This window comes from Mandrillus leucophaeus, unplaced genomic scaffold, assembly GCF_000951045.1.
Source record: "Mandrillus leucophaeus isolate KB7577 unplaced genomic scaffold, Mleu.le_1.0 Scaffold643, whole genome shotgun sequence".
NCBI lineage: Eukaryota > Metazoa > Chordata > Mammalia > Primates > Cercopithecidae > Mandrillus > Mandrillus leucophaeus.
The window spans coordinates 182,166-203,676 of record NW_012106953.1 but is presented as its reverse complement, the minus strand read 5'-3'; the positions used below and the strand labels follow the sequence as shown (position 1 = coordinate 203,676).

General features: G+C 40.6%; 1 protein-coding gene across 1 annotated transcript in view; it reads right to left on the bottom strand.

Annotated features, from left to right (window-relative positions):
* PIWIL4 (piwi-like RNA-mediated gene silencing 4) overlaps nucleotides 1–21,511 on the bottom strand; it is a 49,278-nt gene that overhangs the window by 23,822 nt on the left and 3,945 nt on the right. Inside the window, exons 3-9 of the mRNA XM_012000929.1 lie at nucleotides 19,268–19,399; nucleotides 16,910–17,124; nucleotides 10,827–10,948; nucleotides 8,856–8,936; nucleotides 7,110–7,307; nucleotides 5,125–5,236; nucleotides 724–847 (exon numbers count right to left, since the gene is read on the bottom strand). Coding sequence (XP_011856319.1) covers nucleotides 724–847; nucleotides 5,125–5,236; nucleotides 7,110–7,307; nucleotides 8,856–8,936; nucleotides 10,827–10,948; nucleotides 16,910–17,124; nucleotides 19,268–19,399 — 984 coding nt within the window. The remainder of the gene's footprint in view (nucleotides 1–723; nucleotides 848–5,124; nucleotides 5,237–7,109; nucleotides 7,308–8,855; nucleotides 8,937–10,826; nucleotides 10,949–16,909; nucleotides 17,125–19,267; nucleotides 19,400–21,511) is intronic.

Genomic DNA, 21,511 nt, shown 5'->3' with positions numbered 1-21,511 from the left:
GATTACAGACATGCATCACCATGCCCGGCTAGTTTTTTATTTTTAATAGAGATGGGGTTTCACCACGTTGGCCAGGCTGGTCTTGAACTCCTGACCTCAGGTGATCCGCCCACTTGACCTCCCAAAGTGTTAGGATTACAGGCGTAAGCCACAACGCCCGCCCTTCTTATTAATTTTTCTAATGGCAAAATAGATATATACGCATCATAACTGACTCAAGGAACACACAAATGCAAAATGTGGAAAGTCTTCCCTTCCCAGCCCTACCCGTTAGTCGAAAGAACATTGTTAAAAGTGCTCAAGGCCGTTATCCAGATTTTACTGTATAGTGAGGATTATATTATGAAAATTCATGCAAAAAGAAAGTAAGGATCATTCTGGCACCGATCTACTGATATACCTGAAGAAAATCTAAGTCATATTCCTTCCTATACTAGTAAATTCAAACAATGGCAAAGAGAAACTTGGTTTTAGGATGATATCAGGGGTTCTATTTTACATCAAAGTAATACATGGAATATATGAGATAAAGGAAATAGATTCCAAAGGGCACTCGATTCCCCCAACATGTCTCTATTATTGAATAAATTACTTTAAAGGTCCATCCTCCATGGGTTAAATCAATGTCCTGGCATTCAGGTAACTTAAAGAGGGTCTGCCCACTGCCAAGCATCAGGGGCCGGTATCCAGGAGCCTGACAGAGGTATAAAACACAAATATTACCTGTTAGAAAGCAGAGCTCAGGTATCAGGTGGGCAAGCCGAGCCTCACTGTTGTCATTTCTCTTCCTCTTTAACAGACTAACAAGCATGGGCTGATTGAGGTCAGATACAGTAATATCATATTGCTATAAAACGCAAGATTAATGAGGGAAAAGTCAACGTGGAAGCACTGCCAGGTGAGCATCCTTACATTCAACAAGGTGATCCTAACATATATAAAAATGTAACCAATCCCATGGTTACCTACTTATTGCTACTTTCTTCCCAGGACCTTTCTATCTGAGGGCCAGTTTTATTATTTTAATTATTTTTTCTAACACAACACCATTAAAAAATATCGTTTCCCTGCTATCTCTCGGTTTCAGCCAGATTCAGAATAGACTCCAGCTGGTTCTATACATAGGTCAATGACATCACTGGGACTGACTCAAAGCCAGCATTTCCACTACTGATGACTGAGGCAGACTGCCCCATGCTTAACAATCTGGCTCTAAACATCTATATTCATTTTGAAAATATCTATACACAAGCTGGAGGCAAGTTATATTGAGACAATCTCAGATTTCACAAAAAAACATGACTGTCTTTACCTTCTAGGACAGTAGGATGTTACAGGGAAGCAGTCCTGAAGTCTGACAAATGTGAATTTGATCCCCAGCTCCTCTATTTGCTTGGACTGTGACACTGGGGAAGTGACTTAACTTTCCTTATCTATGAAATAAGGATAACAGTAGCTCACAGGCATCCTATGTAAACCATGAGCAAGGGGTCTGGTTTATAATGAATCCCTGGCAACTGTTAGTTCATATTCCTCTCCCTTTGCCATCCTAAACTTCAGTTTCAGCATTCTCACCTTGGCAAAAGCTCATTTACCCTCCAGTGACAAACGTTACAATGAACACTCGTTTCCATTATAATTTGATCCACGTTAGTGACAGAATAACTGGAATTATAACGTATAAAATGCCTGGGTATTGTAACACTAACATCAATAATCACAATTAAAGAAGTCAAATGTGAGCATTTCTCTATTTCAAGGAAAACTTTGTCATTAAAATAAAAAACGAGTCAAGAATTTCCATTTGAAAGCAGCAGGTGCAACTGATGCTATGGCTAAAAAGCTTGGAGAAGCCTTTATCAAGTGAGTTTGCATACATGACTCCATTAATTTAGAACACATGGTGTGCTTACTGTGTTCCAGAACCGCAGTGGATAAGAAGATAAAAGTAAAAGAGGCACAGTCCCTGCCTTTCTGCATAAATACATTATCTACAAAGCGAGGTCCACAGGAAGCACAAACAATGCATAGCGAAGCACAACAAAGGACAACAAACTGATGAAAGAGATACTATTATTGTCCCCTTCACAGATGAAAAAACACTGAAACATTAAGCAATCTTCCCAAGGCTCCATAACTGGAAATTAGCATAGCTAGGATAGATCTGTTAAGGCTCTGCTTGTTACACCACTCAGTACCGGATCCCCGGGCTGGAGTGGGAGGGGCGGGGAGGAAAAGGAGATGGTGGTAGTGACACAATTATGGCTGGTAAATCAGGGAAGCCTCCATGCAGGTGGAGACCAAGAGAGGACCTTGAAGAAAACATGGGAGTATGGAGAGTCTCAGGTAACAGCTCCAGCAAAACGAAGGCATCCTCCAGGAAGGAGGACTCTACCTGGAGCATGGCCAAGAACTCTAGCCCCTAAGCTGCTCCCACAAGGCAAATTTGACCCTTTCCCTTGACCCAATTTTCTTAGCATTTGAAAATACTTTGTATGATAAGATAAAATAGAGAAATATAAAGGTCAATATCAGGATGTCTTCCACTTTGAAAACTGACTACATAATAATTGAGTCTTTCTTTCCTGGGACAGGGAGGAGAGCATACTAAAAGTTGTCACGGTGTTCTTTCTTTTCCTCCCTAATTACAATATCTATGCAGTGAAGCACAACTCATTTCAAAAAACAGTGACTGGGATTTTTACCATGATTCCCGTTTCAGAATGTCACAGGTCCTAAAATACTTCTGTTTAAATGAACAAATTTAATCATGCAAGAAAGAAGCCCTAATGTTTAACAAACTGTGGGTTTCATAAACACAGAACACATTTTATGCACAAGATGCTTTGCTAGATACTATGCATCAAGGATTAGCCAAACGCCATCCTTGCTCTCCAAGGAGTATGTGTTCAAGAAGCAATGTGATGAATGCACAGGTACTTAGAAAGGAGAACAGCTTGCTCTTCTATGTGTGTGACAGAAAGCAAAGCCAGAGAGGACTTCACACTTGGCCTTGAAGCTAGGATTTGACCTGGGGTAAAGGAGAAAGGTACAGCGTGGCTTTCTGCAGATGCCTAGTGAACACATGCAAAGGCTAAGGAAGGTGTAGGCCAGTGAGTGGATGGGGGATAAAGGCATGGGGTGCATAGTAGGGATGCTGAGAAATATAAGAAAGAAAGAGGGGGCCAAACTATGCAGTACCAGAGAGGAAGAAGGAGAGGATAGAAAAGGAGGAGCATGGTCTCCACTGTTCTTCCAGTGCTCACAAAGTGCAGGCACACTTCAATGCTCTGTGTGCATAATTATCTTGTTCGGTTCTTACACTACACCATGAAGGTAGACAGATAAATTTCCTTTACACATGACACTCTGGGTTTAGTCATTTACCCAGGGTTACACAGCTGGAGCCAGACCATCTTACTCAAGAGGTTATGCTTTTAATCAGATTTCTGGGCAGCACTTCAGAAAGATCTCTCTGATGGCTGTGAGCATGAGAGATCACAGTGAGGAGAGAGCTAGGGCATAAAGAGTGATGGTAGGGGGACGGGATCCACGAGATGGCCTGCATTAATGCAGTGGGAAAAGGGCTAGAAAAGAGAAAATTCACGGATAAAGGATACAGAACTAGCCTTGGTGACAAGCGAATGAGGAGGTTAACTTGAAGAAGAGGAAGAAAGCAAAATCCTTCCTGTCTGAGCTACAGAATTTCCAAGGAGAAACAGGAATGGGAAAGACAATGAATTCAGTCCGAATTATATTAGTTTGAGATGCCTGCAGGGTATTCATGCAAATATGTTCTGGAAATGGAGATGAATATGTAATTTGGGAATGAGGGCAAGGCAAAAACACTATATTTGAGCCATCTCAAAATACAATGAAAAGGTTCTGTATGAGGGAACCATGGTGAAGAATGGTTCCTTTGTGGGGAAGGGAGGAGGAAAATGTCAAAGGAGACTAAGAGAGAACAACCTGAAAGTAGCGGAGAGCCACAGGGATGTATCCCAGGAGTCAAGGAAAGAAGAGATCAGTTCCAGCCGGTGGGAGAGGTCACAGGTATCAAATGCACTGAAAGCCCTTTAGGATAAGAACAGTAACTGAACTTGACCCTTCTAGAACTACTTCTAAAGCAGCAGAACTGGATACCAGACTGCTGAGGTTTCAGGAAGGAAGAACGGGAAAGGTGCTTGGAGCTGGTATAAATGACTTTCTAAAGTTAGCTAAGGAGAAAAAGAGAGCTTTTCCTGAAGGTGTACAATGATCAAGAAAGGGTTTTTGGATTTGTTTGTTGTTTTAACCTGAATATTACTATACATTAAAGAGAAGGCACTTTCCAAAGGAATTGAACATGGAAGATGAGGGGCAGGGATAATTGTTGCAAATGCGATTAGAGTTTCCAGAGACAGCAACAGATTCCATCAATAGTTTCTTGAGTATCTAATATGCGCAAAGCACTGAGCTAGCCCTGGGTCTCCAAAAATAAGGAGCCCCCTCCCCAGAGCTCAATGTCTAGGATGGGGCTCAGACCATTCGCGTGGTGCCTGTGATGACCTGATACAGGGAGGGGATCCTGGGAGGAATGCTATAGGGCTCCCTTGAGACTTGATGGCTGAGCTGAGTTCACAAGGGTGTCTAGTGTTCGTCTGGCTGTCAAGGGGTATCCAGGAAAAGGAAGCAACATGTGTGAAAATGCACAGGGGAGAAACCGAGTCATGGAATCACAAGAGGCAATTACATCAGAGTCAGGCAAGGGAGCAGGGGAATGGGAAGAGATGAGGCTTTAAAGGCAGGATTTGGCCACATCATAAGGAGCCTTGAAAACTCTGCTAAGGGGCTTAAATGTGGTCCTAAGGCAATAAGGAGACATGGAAATGTATTAACGTTGGGAGCAGTGTAATCAGATATGCGTTAAAGGGAGATTACTCAGACTACAGGAAGAAGGAAACAGGAGATAGGATGAGGGTCAACAGGAGACCGGGATGGTGGGGATGAAGGAGAGAGACAAGTCAGAGAATCAGGTCGGAGGCAGACTCAGCCTACAATCTGGGGGACCTCTGAGACTTGGAATAAGTAGACTTCTCTGAGGTAAAAGGAAAGGAGATAGAGATGAATGAAGAAAAGTCCTACCTGCTTGTAGTAATCCACATAGGTGATCTTGGTGCCATCCCGCTTCTGAAAGGTGTGTGTGGGCTTCACTGACCAGTCAATGTCATCAATGGAGTAGGTTCTGTTATTGTATCTGACAAATATAAAAAGTCTTTAAGATTTTTTAATCATCTAACATAAGCAGCTACTTCACCACACTTTTAATTCAACACATAAGATAGACTCCAGAATGTCAGAAATTATGAAAACAATATAACAAGAATATTCACTTTTTAAAAAATACTCAGCTCTTATCTGAAAAGGGCATTCCTTAATAATTTCATATACAGGAAGACTTCTGTCTACATTCCAACAAAACCTGTGGGGAAGTCCTTAGACCACAGTCTATTTTTCTCACTGATAGATACACTAATTTCAGGCAAATCATTCTGAAATGTTCAGAGGCTGAAGCATTGCTCAAAACTTTCCCATTATCTTCTCAGATAATGGTGTTTCTGACTTCCCAGGTAGTTCTTCTGATAAAAAAGCACCAAAAGAATGCCAATCAACCCACAATGCTGGTGTCTTGCTTAACCTCCCCGCTAGGGCTGGCTCTTGGCAAAACTACAAAACAGGTTAGCTAAGATTACTCTAAGCTCCTTCTCCCCTTCAGCACTGTGTAGCCTGGACTGTCCTCTCAGGATGACCCAGCCTAGGGGCAGAAACTACCACAGCAGGTTTCTCTAGAGCTCTTGATTCTTTGCAAGATGACTTTGAAATGTGATAAGCTAATCCATCAAGATCATGACAGGAGGATAAGAGGGTAGCCTTCTCATACCAAGTAGTGTGGAATCCAGCCAGTCCCAGACCTCTGCTATATATCCCAGAAAACAAGTTTAAGTGGAAATTCTAAGCCAGAATAGAAGGCTAACAAGTCCCCTAAAAGAAGTATTCTTGCAGCCGTAAAAAGGAACAGGATCATGTCCTTTGCAGGGACACAGGTGGAGCTGGAAGCCATTATCCTCAGCAAACTAAGGCAGGAACAGAAAACCAAACACTGTATGTTCTCACTTATAAGTGGGAGCTGAACAATGAGAACACATGGACACGAGCAGGGGAACAACACACACTGGGGCCTCTCGGGGGATGGGGTGAGGGGGAGGGAGAGCATTCTGAAAAATAGCTAATGCATGCTGGGTTTAATACCAGGTGATGAGTTGATAGGTGCAGCAAACCACCATGGCACACTTTTACCTATGTTACAAACCTGCATATCCTGCACATATATCCCAAAACGTAAAATAAAAAAATTTTAAACAGTATTCTTGGACTAGCAGCAGTATACCGTGAGCTTTCTAGTACTCAGGAAGTCATCTAAATTTTCCGTGTTTAACTCGGTTCAATGTGCAATGAAGGCAAATTTTATATACATAAACCTAGAGGTTGCAGAGAAGTAAAATGTGGTCTCAACTTAAAAAGACTCCTGAATCAAATAAAGAAGGTGAGACATGGAACTAAACTTCTGTCCTTTAAAATGAAATAAAATGGCCAAAGCAAGGTAGCCATAAGCAAAGTGCTACGGGAGCAGCCCAGGGGAAGAAACTGAGTAATTCCAACTGAGTAGGCAAATGGGGATGTCAGAAAAGCTGGGATATGAGAATTGGGCTTTGTGAAAACTGAAGTTTAAAAGGCAGAATTTGGGGTAGGGAATCCAGGCAACTGAAGTGAAGTGAATTGAACTGAACTGAAGCAGAAAAGTGCAGAACGTTGGGGGTTAGAATAGAGTGGCATTGGGGGAAAGGAGGGTACAGCAAGTGAGAATTTGGAATTACGTCAGCTTGTGGACCGTCCAGAATGCCACACAAGGACGTGTGAACTCTAGACAACAAAACCACCAGGTCTTCTAAACAGATGAGTAAACGGATTAGATCTGTGACATCGGGCCAATACTCCAACACTATTTCTATTCCCAAGTACTATCAATGATTGATTTCTGAAGAAAAGTTTATTTAGACACAGGCTTGTACCTTGTAAGGACAATGAGCCCTATTAGCTGCTTCTCACACGTCTGGGTGAAACAGGACAAGCCAGTTCTTTGACAGAGAGCAGTCATGAATTCCAGAACCGTCTCATTCCGGAGGACCTTGTAACTCACATCAGCGCTAAACAGGAGCTTGCTTTCAAAATACGATACAGAAATGGCAAACCCAGGCCAAAGGGATAATCTTTAAAAACAAAACAGAAAAAAAGGAATATTGTCAATGTTATACCGGAAACACAATAAAGATTTTTAAATGGTGATTTTCTGTTCTAATTCTCGAGATCTTAACAAGATAATTATTTTCTTTAGTTTGATTTCTTCCAGTTGTTGACTGAAATCTTTCTTTCAGCTGCAGTGTCTTTAAGCATACATTTAGAGTAAAATACCTTACTGTAAAGCAGTTTCTCAGCCTTGGCACCACTGACATTTGGAACTGGATAATTCTTTGTTAGGGACCGTCCTGTGTACTGCAGGATGTTTAGCAGCATCTCCCTGGCCTCTATCCAGCAGATGCCAGTAGCAGCCTCCCAGCTGTGACAACCAAAACCGTCTCCAGACAATACAAAATGTTCCCTGAAGAGGGGGGAAATGCCCCTGCCTGAGAACCATAACTGTAGGAATAAGATGTTTATGGAGTGATCTGTCCCTGCAGGAAAACATCTAGGTTCAGAAAAGCACCCCAATTCAAAGGAGAGGGTAGTGGATAGATTTAATAATGAGATTAAGAAATACAGAAGTGATATCACAAACAGATATACAAGAGAAACCAGAACACAGCCTAGTTTCTTTCCATATAAACTTAAAAATCTTGAATAAGAAGTTACAGAAATGACATGAAATAATAGACTAATATTTAAAAAAATAATTCCAGGTTATATTTTGTGGACTATAAGTAGTCACTGTGATACTAAGCCAGCCTCCAGGACAGGCATACGTGCTGAGCACCTAGGGCAGTTTAGTACAATCTGCACCTATGAGATTTTCTAATCCAGGTGGACAGATTAGTGACAGGGACGAACTGGATGCTTCATAGAGAGCACACTGACACTCTGAATGAACATATGGAAACTGTCATTTTTCCTCCACCAGGCAGAAGGCCAGACACCCCACTCCCATTTTCTATCTTTTATACACTTCTCTCTTTATGTATCTACGTTTGGGCTACCAGTTGCCTCTCTGTCTACAGTTTGACCACAGTATTTTTGAGAGCTAAGTAACAACCAGTTGAAGACATAGCTGACCACTTTCCCTGAAGCCTCGAATTCCCAGTTTAGGGTAGAAATTCTGCAAGTGTTCCTAAGGATTCTATCCTTCACCAGAGTTGTTTGGTTGGCTTCTCTTTCTGACCCGCGCTGCCCTGACGATTTCATGTCAACCACCTGGCTGTACTAACATCCTTTCAACAACAAAATGAAGCACCAACTATGTGCTATAGCACAATGCAGCTCATCCTGCTTTCATTATTACTTATTACACACAGAAAATTCAGTTTCTGAATTCCTTCTAGGATTTATGATAATTATCCATCACACTCATATAAGAAACAAAGCTGCTAGCTTCACGTTCACATGCACCATTTTATTCAAAAAAACTTGAAAATTAAAAAAAAATCATTACATTTCATATCACAGACTCTCTCACAGGAGGCAAAAAATAGTATAATATTGTATCATAAATTATGTTGCTCACATTATAACAATTTTGGAGTAACAGAAAATATAAATAAACCTACTTGTGCTGGGGAATTTCCACCGGCTCTGAAGGATTATAGAAGTTCCGTCCAATTTGGTACATGGACAACTTTTTGAGGATCCTGCAAGTATATTGTTTTGAATTTTTGGTAAATATCAGTCAGTAACAGCGTAATTCTAAGTTCATACCCTTGCTGAACATAATGTTAAAAATATATAGGAAATACAGACCTCCCATTCTCACAGCACTGCAAGGTTTAGACACTAAATATACACAAGAATGTTTATAAAGAACTGTCACTTCTTCATATTTGAGACTACTACAACTGAAATTATTTTTATCTGTCTGGGTTTAGCTGCAAGGACAAATATGTGGCCAATTAGCCATTACGGCTGCAGTAGTAACATTTTGGTTAGCTTAGATGGGGTGAGATAAGCCATGCCTTCAGACCTTTTTGACCTCTTCTCTATTTGCGGATGAGGATCTTATTTCTTTTTTTTTTTTTTTTTTTTTTAAATGGAATTTCACTCTTGTTGCCCAGGCTGGAGTGCAATGGCGCGATCTCAGTTCACTGCAACCTCCGCCTCCAGGTTAAGCAATTCTCCTGCCTCAACCTCCCAAGTAGCTGGGATTACAGGCAAGCGCCACTACACCCGGTTAATTTTGTATTTTTAGTAGAGATGAGGTTTCTACGTGTTGGCCAGGCTGGTCTCGAACTCCTGACCTCAGGTGATCTAACCCGCCTCGGCCTCCCAAAGTGCTGGGATTACAGGTGTGAGCCACCACGCCTGGCCGAGGATCTTATTTCTAATGAGGCTGCTCAGGCTCCCCAGGTGCTGCCAAATGACCACGACTGTGTCTTCAGCAAGTAATCCTGGTCACCTTAGGAATTTGACCTACATGGGGGTTTCAAGTCAGGAAACAAGGGTTCCAATTGTGATTCTGGCTGCCAAGTGTCACTGAGCCTAAGCCTCCCTCTCTTAAAAATAAGGATTTTAATAGTACTTGCCTCAGGGTGCTCTAGTGAGGGTAAAGTAAAATAAAAGACAAGTGAAAGAACTTTCTCACTGAAAAGCATCTTCCAAATGTCAGTATGCAAGACTGGCTTCTGAAGAGCTGATATGCAGTAAGCTGAGGCTCAAATATGACCAAAAGGTGCTGGACAAGACATCTGACTAGAATTAGAAATCAGGACATGTGGGTGGGGGAAGTTCCTTGATGTGCCCTTATGACTCAGGAAATCCCCAGACTTCCCCGTCTTCATTCCTTCCAGAGGCCACCGTTGAACATAGGACTTGCCTGTAAGGTTTCTAACAGATCATCTTAATGATCCACAGTAGCAGCATGTAAAACAGTGGTTCTCAAGCTTCAGTGTATCCTAAAAATGTGAATTTTCAGGCCTGTCTGTGAACTTCTGTTTACTAACTAGATTCAGTGAGGGTCCAGGGAATATGCCTTTTATGGAGCTCCACTCCACCCCTAAGACGACGTAGGAGTATGTGATCCTTAGACCAGTCTTCAGAACACTGACAAGCTGAGTTACAACCATGTAGATGTGGGGGAAAGAAGTGGGCTGAGGGTGGAGCCAGGGCAGAAAGCAGACAGTGATCTTCTTTCCTAAATTAATCAGCTAGGAGAAAAACAAATTGTTCAGTTTATTAAGTCAAACTTACTAAGTTTGCTAAATGAACTTTTAAGTCTGGGACGAGACACAGAAAAAGAAGAAGAGGAAAAAGGTACCCTCCCTGCTACCAGCGAGACAGCAATAATCCCCATATCATTTGTCTCAACTTAGGATAACACTGGATATTAACAGTTTGTGCCACTGAGTGGTTGTAATGGGCTGCATTGCACATTATTGCTCATGTACGAGAAAGTAGGTGAGAAATTGCCCTAATGGTGGCATCGCTGCTGGCACACTGCCTACAAAATGGTCGATTATTTTAATACCCAGGCTTTCTGCTGAAAGGTATCATTAGCCCAAATTAAATTCATGTTTCCAGTGTCTTACTTTCTGAAGATGATATTGAAGACCTGGATGCACACGGGAGAACTTGATGGCAGCTCCCTCTTCAGGGTGATAGTCATCTTTATAGTCTCTCCTCTTTGAGTTTCACTTGACAATTCTGTGACCTGGGAAGAAGAGGTACTTAATATGCACCCTAGAAATTAGCCCCAAGTGTGCAGAATGCAGATATGATAAAGCCATCACAATATAATATGCATTAACAAAAACAAAACCGCAGGTGTTAGTATATGAGGAGTAATCTAATCATCACATTATGTTCAGAGGGCTTTTTTTTCTCTGTATCTTGCCAGTCCTTAAAAAACAAGACATCCCTCTACTCCCTAACTTCTTAAGGGAGAATTAAAGCCAGACTCATGGTTCAAAGTTTGGTCCGAAGAGAGTTCCAGAGCAGTGGTTCTTGGTCTTTCTAAGGAGCAGGAGGGAGATGGGTCACAAATTACTTTAAGAGTCTGATAAAAGTTACAGATATTTCCCAATAAAATTTTACACACACACACACACATATATATATATATATATATATACACACACACACACCAAAACAGTATACATAATTGTACCCATTTTCAGGGTATTCACTGATACTCAGAAGCCCACTAGTGGACTGTCCTGCCCATCCCAAGTTCATGGATTCCAGAGGACAGCCTCCCAAAGTCTGCTTATAATGCAGAAGAGCAGAGAATAAGAAAGAAGGAAAGAAAGGAGAGACGATAAATGAGATGGAAAGTAAACATGGGGTGAGAGGAATAAGTAGTGGAAATCAGAACAGATCAGAAATCTGATTTTATGAATTGCTGAAAGGTCTAGAGAAATCCTAGAGTCCTTATAGCCTGGAACAATGTTCTAGCAATATAGTGAATGCATGAATATGATTCTATAACAGCTCTCACTAAATTTAAAGCTTCTTGAACCAGAAAGGACTCAGAATAGGTTCTTGAAATAAAGGAATATATAAATCAATAAATAAATATCAATCAATGATCATGGATTTTTCAAAGGGATAAGGAATTAGATAAAGTCAGCTAATCAGCAAGCATTTATGTATTCTGCCTCTACTTTCTACAGCTACAGTATGGATTTAACCACTTTTAGGTTGCATCAAGAATATAGGGCAGGAACCAGTCATTGCATGGAAACAAAGAGAAACTGATCTTTTCACAGGGATGTAAGATTTCATCGAGATAATTTCTTGCTTCAGATAAAACTGTACAGAAATCAGAGATGGACAGCTATAGAAAGAGCTCATCAACATTGAGAAAAATCTGGCAGACAGAAGGGATGCCCAGCTCTCAAACTGCTGCAGGGGCTTTGGGACAAAGTATTAAGACAACAAAGGATGTTGGGATGAGTGGTTGAGGGGAGGTGGCAGCAGATGGTCTCAGGAACTGCATTTTCAACAACCACCTAAGATCAAACTCTTCAGCACCCCCCATACCTCTCCCACCAAACACCCACTCCTCCTTCACTTCCTACATCTCTTATTGGACCTCAGACCCTCCAGTCCCTAGGCTGCTAACCTCAGAGTAAACTTTCACTTCTCCTCAATTCACGATCTAATCAGTTGGCAAGTCTTACTGTATCTACACCAGGAATGTCTCTGATCTATCTCAGCTGTTCCAATACCATTATTTACTACAGTGCTTAAGAGCACATGATATGGAATTGGATACACTCTGGTCCTCTGCCTCTTACAGCTGGTGTGATGTGGAACACCTTTCCCCATCTCTAAAGTGGTACTGAGTCTAATTAAAGTCACAGGGTTGTGACGATTAAATGAGATAATGCATTGATTTTATTTCCATTCATTGCACAGGCACTCAGGAATTCAAATAGCAGCACTTTGTATCTCTGTTCAAGCCCTTTTGACACCCTGCCCACACTATTTCAGTGGCACTTTATTAATCTTCCCACCTACTTTTGTAAACCATTCAATAGGATGTGATCAGATTAACTGTAATTTAACACAGCTGCCATGGAAACACTCTCTCAAAGTCTTCATGATCCATGGAAGAGTCTCTGTTCCTTGGCAGGACATTTAAAGTTCTCTCTAGCTTTGAAATCACAACCTCCACACCTTCCTGGCTAAACCTGAATGAGAAAGAGTTTCTAAAATATGGCCCTCACTTCCTATCATTGCCTCTTCTGCCTAGGAATCTCATATCTCCCATTGTCCACCTCACTGATCAAAATCCTAAACAAGGAATCATCACTCTCATTGAAGTGTCCTGCTAGAAATAAGCTTATCTTTCATCAAGCTCTCTATGATAATCTTGGGTAAGATATTTAGCCTTACTAGGCCCCAAGGGTGAAATGAGATCATGCTATAAAGAGCCTGGCAGGCCGGGCGTGGTGGCTCACACCTGTAATCCCAGCACTTTGGGAGGCTGAGGCGGGTGGATCACCTGAGGTCAGGAGTTTGACACCAGCCTGGTCAACGTGGAGCAACCCTGTCTCTACTAAAAATACAAAAATTAGCCGGGCGTGGTGGCAGGTGCCTATAATCCCAGCTACTTAGGAGGCTGAGACAGGAGAATTGCTTGAATCCAGGGAGGCGGTGGTTGTAGTGAGCCAAGATCATGCCACTGCACTCCAGTCTAGGTGACAAGAGCAAAACTCCACCTCAAAAAATAAAAAAATAAAAAGAGCCTGGCAGAGTAATCTGGTAGGTGTAATTGGTAGTAGCAGTGGTGGTAGCAGCTACTTGTGGGACACAAAGATCTGCTCGAGAGAGATGTTGGGGATAATCTGGAGAACAAAGAAGGACAGTACTTAACACCTAGTAAGTGCTCAATAAATGTTAGCATAATAAAAATACTAATTATTATGACACTTATTTCATTCTACCTTACATAGCATTTATTTGTAAAGAATTTTGATTCTAAATTGAAATTTTGGAGAACAAGTACTCTGTTTTATTTATCTTTGTTTGCTCCATGGTCTCAACACCCTGCCAGGTTCAGAGTAGGCTCTTTATAAGTATATGAGAGTGGCAAATAGATGTGAACACGAATAGCAATACCAGTCTGGCTGCATATGCGCAAATGGGGCCTGGACAGTGAAAGGTTAGGAGGTAGCTGAACAGGACTTCTGGAACTCCTAGGAGTGCAATGAGTCAACTAGTGGTCGAGATATTTCAACTTAAATAAGCATCCTAGGACATGTGTAGGGGATAGATGGGGATGCAGAATTAAGCCTCAGTCAATACCAAGATCAGAATAAAAAGGTGAAAGCAGCAGTATCTCCAGTAGGACACTTTCTTTTGCACGGTAACTGGGTGACAGGTCATATGTTTATAAGGAATAAGACAACACTATTCTGTTTAAACCTAGTATCCCCTATACCCGGGAAATGAAATAAACAGGCCTGATTTATCACACCATGTTTTTACGGTCTATTTTCTCACTTGTCTCCTTATTAGGCTCCGTCCCCAGCAACAGAAAGGTGTGTGACACATACTACATGCTCATTTTGAATGAGAAATGAATAGTAGTAACATATTCTTAGCATTTGTAGAGTATAAGTTCTCCATTCTGTTTAGGTACAATGGAAGTAAGCTGAACACTTCAAGAGTAGTATTTAATAATTTCAACATATCTAAATTTCTAAACTAGTGCTAGAAATGTATCTACAAGAACAAGATCATTTTTAATGATAACAACAGACTTGAAATATATCATTTAAGTATGAGAAGCCATATTAGCATGCTATCAACATCTGGTCATAGGACAAAGAATTGAAGGATCGATAAAAAATTATGGTGAATAAAAATGTTTCTTAATTTACAGATCTAGATTTTCTAAGCCATTAAATTTAACCATATGGTATAATTTTAACGTTCCATATCCAATGCAACAATCATTCAAGCAGCTCCTATAAATCTCAGGGTCTCATAAAAGGCAAAAGGCCCAAGAGTGCTCAGAAACACATTTCTTAAGAAAATTCACAAAGATTTACCTGGAGTCTAAAAATTTAAATCTAAGCTATTGGTACTGAACTCTGCAAACAGTTGAACTAAGGGAGTAAGATTTCTAAGGGATAGAAGCATAAAATGTTAATCCAAAGCTCTGTTTTAATTTTTCATAGAGAAACTGGTTCTTTTTTTCTTGTACTAATTGTAACATTGTTTTAGAACAAAACATATGATAAAAACCACATACTATATTTTAGGACAGGAGATGTTAAATGTGTAAAAAAATAGATAAAGGAATATGAAATACACAATAGCTATTTCCAATGGTTGCATTTTAAAAAACTTTAAAAATTGACATAAACAACTCACATTTCATATGATAGAGCAAGTCGTTAAATAAATGGAAATTCTAGAATCAAAAATTGATGTAAAGTTATTTGGACATATAGGCACAAGGGTGCAGGAGCAAAAAAAGGTAGAAATAATTTAAAGTTCTGAAGCCATAGGCCAAATGGTGTTTCTTAGTCTTGCCTACTTTGGGAATTTTTTTTTAAGATGCCTATTTCAAGGACACTTACAGCTCTTATTTTTTAAATACCAGACCAGCTTCGTAATTAAGAAATCAATTACTAGTGAAGTCTTAATTAGGAAGTCTTTTTTTAAGCTCTCAGGCAGGGGAACAGGAAAGAGGAAAGGAGTGAATCACTCATTTCAATTGTCATGAAAATCAACTAATCTCTTAAATATATAAGTATATATAAAGGGACTTCAAAAAGCTCATGGAAATATGTATTATGAAAAAAACTATGCATGGATTTCAAAAATTTTGCAGCAAAATAAACTCAATACTAACTTGTATTAAATTTCTGCACCAAAATAAACTCATACTAACAGGATCCAGTGTGAGGCACTAAAAATAAGACATCAATTTGAAAAGAGCCCCTATCAGACCAATATGAATTCTGCTAAGATTGAAGGAAGAACAGATATCAAATTTTTGGTGATACTTGGGTAGAAAAATGGCAAAATCATTGATGTGTAATGAAAAGTTTATGGGAACAATGCCACAAAGAAATCAGCAGTTTACAAATGGATAACTCATCTTAAGAAGGGATGAGACAATGTTGAAAATGAAGCCTGCTGCAGACCACCTACACAAATTTGCAAGGAGAAAAAATTCATCTTGTTCATGCTGTAACTGAGAAGACCAAAGATTAACAGCAGAAACAATAGCCAGCACCACAGACATCTCAACTTGTTTAGCTTATACAATTCTGACTAAAAAATTAAAGTTGAGCAAACTTTCCATTCTATGGTTGCCAAATTCATTGCATTCAGATCAGTTGCAGATAAAAGCAGAGCTGTCAATAAAAATTTTATATAAATGGTATCAAGATCCTGAAGAATTTCTTCAAAAAATTGTAAGAGGAGATGAAACCTGGCTTTACCAGTACGATCCTGAAGACGAAGCACAATCAGAGCAATCGCTATTGAGAGGTGGAAGTGGTCCAGTCAAAGCAAAAGCCAGCTCATCAAGAGCAAAGGTCATGGCAATAGTTTCTTGAGATGCTCAAGACATTCTGCTTGTTGACTTTCTGGAGGGCCAGAGAATGGTAACATCCACTTATTATGAAAGTGTTTTGAGAAATTTTGCCAAAGCCTGAGCAGAAAAATGACCAGGAAAGCTTCCCTGGAGAGTACGACAACAATGCTTCTGCTCATTCTTCTCAACAAACAAGGGCAAGTTTGCAAAAGTTTCAATGGGAAATCACTGGGCATCCACTTTACTGCTGATTTGGCTCCTTCTGACTTTTTGTTTTATAATCTTAAAAAATCTGTAAAGGGCACCCAGTTTTCTTCAGTTAATAAGGTAAAAAATACACTGCACTGACATGGTTAAATTCCCAGGATGCTTAGTTATTTAGGGATGGACTAAATGGCTGATACCATTGCTTACAAAAGTGTCTTGACCTTAGTAAAACTCTTGGTAAGAAATAAAGGTAGTTTTTAAAATTTTTACCTTTTAATTCTATTTTTCCACAAACCTTTTGGAATCTCCTTGCATATGTGTATATATATGTGTGTGTGTGTGTATATATACACATATAATAAACACACATCCACATATACAGTGAAAAAACTAATCATACTATACCTTTTCTTCTAGCTTTTGTGACAGAAAAAGGATGGCACCGTCAAATGCTTTTGCTTTGTTGGAAAGTTCACTATGACTATAAAGTAAAGCAATTCTCAGCCTTCTAGATGCTAAATCTGGAACGTATGTCACATGGTACTGGTATAGCTGCCAGTCTTGAGGAAAATCTAAGTTAAAGAGGTTTGTAACCAGTTTCACAGGTATTCCACTGGAACCTGAAGACGACAAACAAAAAATAATTTTTAAATCAGGAAATCACATCATGTTAATATTAATCACTTCATTTAAAAATGTATTTGCATATGCATAGTAGTTGCTGTAAAGCAAGGATTTTTGCACAGTGACACAGGATAAACCCTAAAACTTGCAGCCTAATAACACCTTTGGGAGCTAAAATGGGATCATGCATGAAGCAGGCTTCATAAGAACATAAGAGCTGACACTGACATTCCTGTCCTTGTGAGACGAGAAGCATCTGAACTCAGCCATTCCAGGACGCCTTTCAGAGCTTGCCTTCCCCCTCTCATTTTCTGCAATTCAAATCAGCTCAAGTAATTTTTTCAGATGCTGCTCTGAAATCATACTGCTCTCATATTATAAAGAAACAGTCTGGTTCTTACTATGAATATACAACCCCCAACCTCTGGGAAATCCAGATAATCAAAAGTTAATCATATTTCTGAAAATTCTGAAAAAGTTCTATCAGTGCTTAGACCAAATCATCTCAGAGAAGACCCTCAGAGATGAAGGGGAAGGCTGGGGAGAGAGGAAGGAACTGTCATTTTTCCGACGTGAAAACAGACAGGGCTTCTGGGCTTCTGTTTTCTGCAGACACATGGAGGCCATGTGTGCTTCCGGGACTTCCAGCCCCCTACAGACATTTTCATTCACATCTTAAAAGTCTATAGGACAAAATCAGAGATGGCCACGACATAGTCAGTTAGCTCAGGATGGTGTAAGTTCCCCGCAGAGCAGAATCCAGGAGGGCACGAAGAAGGTTCTTCTCAATTCCCCTTACAGAGAATCATCCAGTTTTGGTCTTACAGAAAAGAACGATATAGGGGCTGGGCATGCTGGCTCACACCTGTAATCCCAGCACTTTGGGAGGCTGAGGCGGGTGGATAGCTGGAGGCCACGAGTTTGAGACCAGCCTGGCCAACCTGGCAAGACCCTGTCTCTACAAAAAATACAAAAATTAACTGGGCATGGTGGCCCACGCCTGTAATTCCAGCTACTCGGGAGGCGGAGGCACAAGAATGGCTTGAACCTGGAAGGCAGAGGCTGCAGTGAACCAAGATCGCACCATTACACTCCAGCCTGGGCAACAGAGTGAGATGCTCTCAAAAAAGAAAGAAAAGAAAATGATATAGAATAGGTGCTATTTTGCTTTTCTCATGGAGGAAAGCAACCCAGTGACCCCAAGGTGGTGAGGAATACAAGGTATCAGCTGTGCTTCAGTATTTCTTCAGCTTCGACCTGGGGTATATATCTGGCAGGAGCAAGAAACCTCTGTGCTATTTTAGCTAAATAACAGATCTCTTTTGTTCTCCCAGATCCTGAGGAAATGCCAAAGCAACATATTTTAGCTGCTCATATAAAGAGTTGTCAACCTAGACTGTCAGAGCCGGAAAGACCCTTCAAGATCGTCTACACATGATAGTTTTCAAACGGCAGCTGGGTCCCATTAGCGCTGCAGTTATGAAATCAGGTGAGGTGAATCGCATGTTTAATGAAAAGACCGGAATAAAACAGAATGGAAGAGATGCACTGTTTCATGAAACTTTTGCTTCAGTTGTGTGGAGACAGTGTGTGTATGCTGGATAATAATGTATTTCTTATTTTGGTTTAAAAAGTTTGGAAAACACTGATCCACATCAGTGATTTTCAACTTTCGTGAGGGGGCCACAAAGCCTTTTGAGAATCTAATGAAAACAACAGACTTACTTCCCAGAAAAGACATATACTGACAATTTGCATGCAATTTTATAGTTGAGCCTGGAATCTGGGTAAAGAATCCCCCAAACAGGTTGCCTTTCTCTTTACAGCTGAAGTCCAGAAAGGTTATTACTTCCCATGTTGGGAAAGAAAAGAAACATCTTTTTAACTCCCACCCCAGTATATGAAGAAAATCTTTTCCAAAAGTGAGATGTCATTTTGGGGAAGATATTACTTCTATTAATAAAAGAGAAAATTAAGGCTAGAAAAACTAAAGCGTCTAACAGCGCCTTGGACATAGAAGATGTTCAGTAAATATCTGTTAAGCAAACATACAAACTTATTTATTTTAGACCTAGAATTTGGAATTCCTTAAGCAAGATTTGGTAACATTAAACAAGTAAATAACAAAAAACTGGGTACCTGTTTTACAATCTCTCACATGTGCCAATTTTTCTCTGGTACAGATACTCAAATCCATAAAGTCCTGTTTGTTTTTCACACCTCTTTCCATGGAGGTACTTCCAGCATCACCAGAAGATATCCCATATTTATCTAAAACATGAAGAGAATGTGGTAACAGCTCATATTTCATTCTAGTGCTACTCTTTACAACTACTATGTCAAAAATGCATTGCAATCCAAACTTGTGGTTTTGGATACGGCTTGCCCGTACTGCTGAAACCATTCACGACTATACAGAAGTCTTCAGCCTAAAAATGGAAAATTGTGAAGAAAACACAGAATGTTTTGTTAAAAATAACAGATCTCGGCCAGATGTGGTGACTCATGCCTGTAGTCCCGGCACTTTAGGAGGTCATGGCGGGTGGATCGCTTCAGCTCAGGAGTTAGAGACCAGCTTGGGCAACGTGTTGAAACCCTGTCTCTACCAAAAACACAAAAAATCAGCTGGGCGTGGTGACATGTGCCTGGGCTGAGGTGGGAGGATCACTTAACCCAACTCCAGAAGGTGGGGGTAGCAGTGAGCCATGGTCACGCCCGCACTCCAGCCTGGGGGACAGGGCAAGACCCTGTCTCACAAAAACAAAAACAGATCTTGACTTAGTTTTTGCTCTTGTAATATTGTAGACTTTCTCTTCTTGGCTAAGGAGAAAACCCTCCCTCCCCATTCCCTTCTCCATACCTATTTATGGAGGGCAGCTCTCCTGCCCTTAGCTCTTGTGTAACTCCCTGAAGGGTTCCCGACTAACTTCTGTCCTCAGCAACTTCTGCCCAGAAAGAAGCTGAATCTCTGACATTTCCCAATGAAAAGAAGAGAAATTGCCTGGAACATTGCCATCAGTTTTTATTCTAGGTCATTCCCCAGAAGAATAAAAGCCAGTGTTTCACCTCAGGGCATATCACTTACTCATAGCTTCTAGAAAATATGAAATTAAAATCTGTTTCCAAATGAGTATTTTCTGTTTAAATTCATATGGGAGATGCTGACTTTCTGGCATGTTGAAAATAACTTTATAAAAATACAAAATGTTACCGCAAAGTAATATGAATTTCTAGAACTCTACATGACCACTGCCTTTGACGTAGTCACTGTGTGAAACCACCCTACATGAGACTACCACCGGCTCAAATGCTGTCCAGCCCCTGCTCAGTGGAGTCTAAGTTTCCCAGGAAAATCACAAAATGTATTTAATCCTTAATTCTATTACCCTCACTAAATTGTCCATATAAGCCACTGCTCTTGGTTTCAAAAGATGTTAGGTGGTTTCTGAAGATTCAAGCTACTATAGTATGGCAGCTACCAGGAGCTGGAGGGAGCGGGGAATGGGAGTTATTATTTAATGAGTACAGAGTTTCAGTTTTGCAAGGTGAAAAAAGATCTAAAGTTGGATGGTGGTGATGATTGCACGACAATATAAATGAAGTTCATCTCCCAAGACTGCACATTTAAAAGTAATTAAAATGGTAAATTTTATGTTATATGTATTTTAAGATAAATAAAGAAAACTCCAATTTTCCCTCCAAGGATGAAGGATTTTCATCATTCACCGTTCATAACAATGTGTGACGGATGTGAAAAAACATTCACAAGGATGGAATAATGTTTGAAAATAATGGAAGGCACTGGGCCTGTCAGAGCAGGGCTGCTGTGCTCACAGGCTGCACATTCATTTGTGTGTTTGGATCACAGGGGTACATACACAGGACTGGAAAATTCCCAGCGAGGAACAGCAGAGTCAGACATGAGATGAGTGGGGGGACTAGACCCTCAGAGCCTGGGAGAACCTAATGCTTAGAGCTTCCGTATTTGTTAGAAATCAGTCCCTTGGGAAAATAAAAAACACTGTGGTCAGAACAAGAGAGATGGCTGTTTTGTTTTTTTTTTTTTCCTTTTCTTTTCTTTTTTTTTGAGATGGAATTGGAATTTCGCTCTTGTTGCCCAAGCTGGAGTGCAATAGTGCGATCTCGGCTCACTGCAACCTCCACCTCCCAGGTTCAAGTGATTCTCCTCCCTCAACCTCCTGGGCAGCTGGGATTACAGGTGTGTGCCACCACACCCAGAAAATTTTTTGTATTTTTAGTAGAAAAGTAGAAACGGGGTTTCACCTTGTTAGCCAGGCTGGTCTTGAACTCCTGACCTCAGGTGATCCGCCCGCCTTGGCCTTGGCCTCTCAAAGTGCTGGGATTACAGGCCTGAGCCACCAC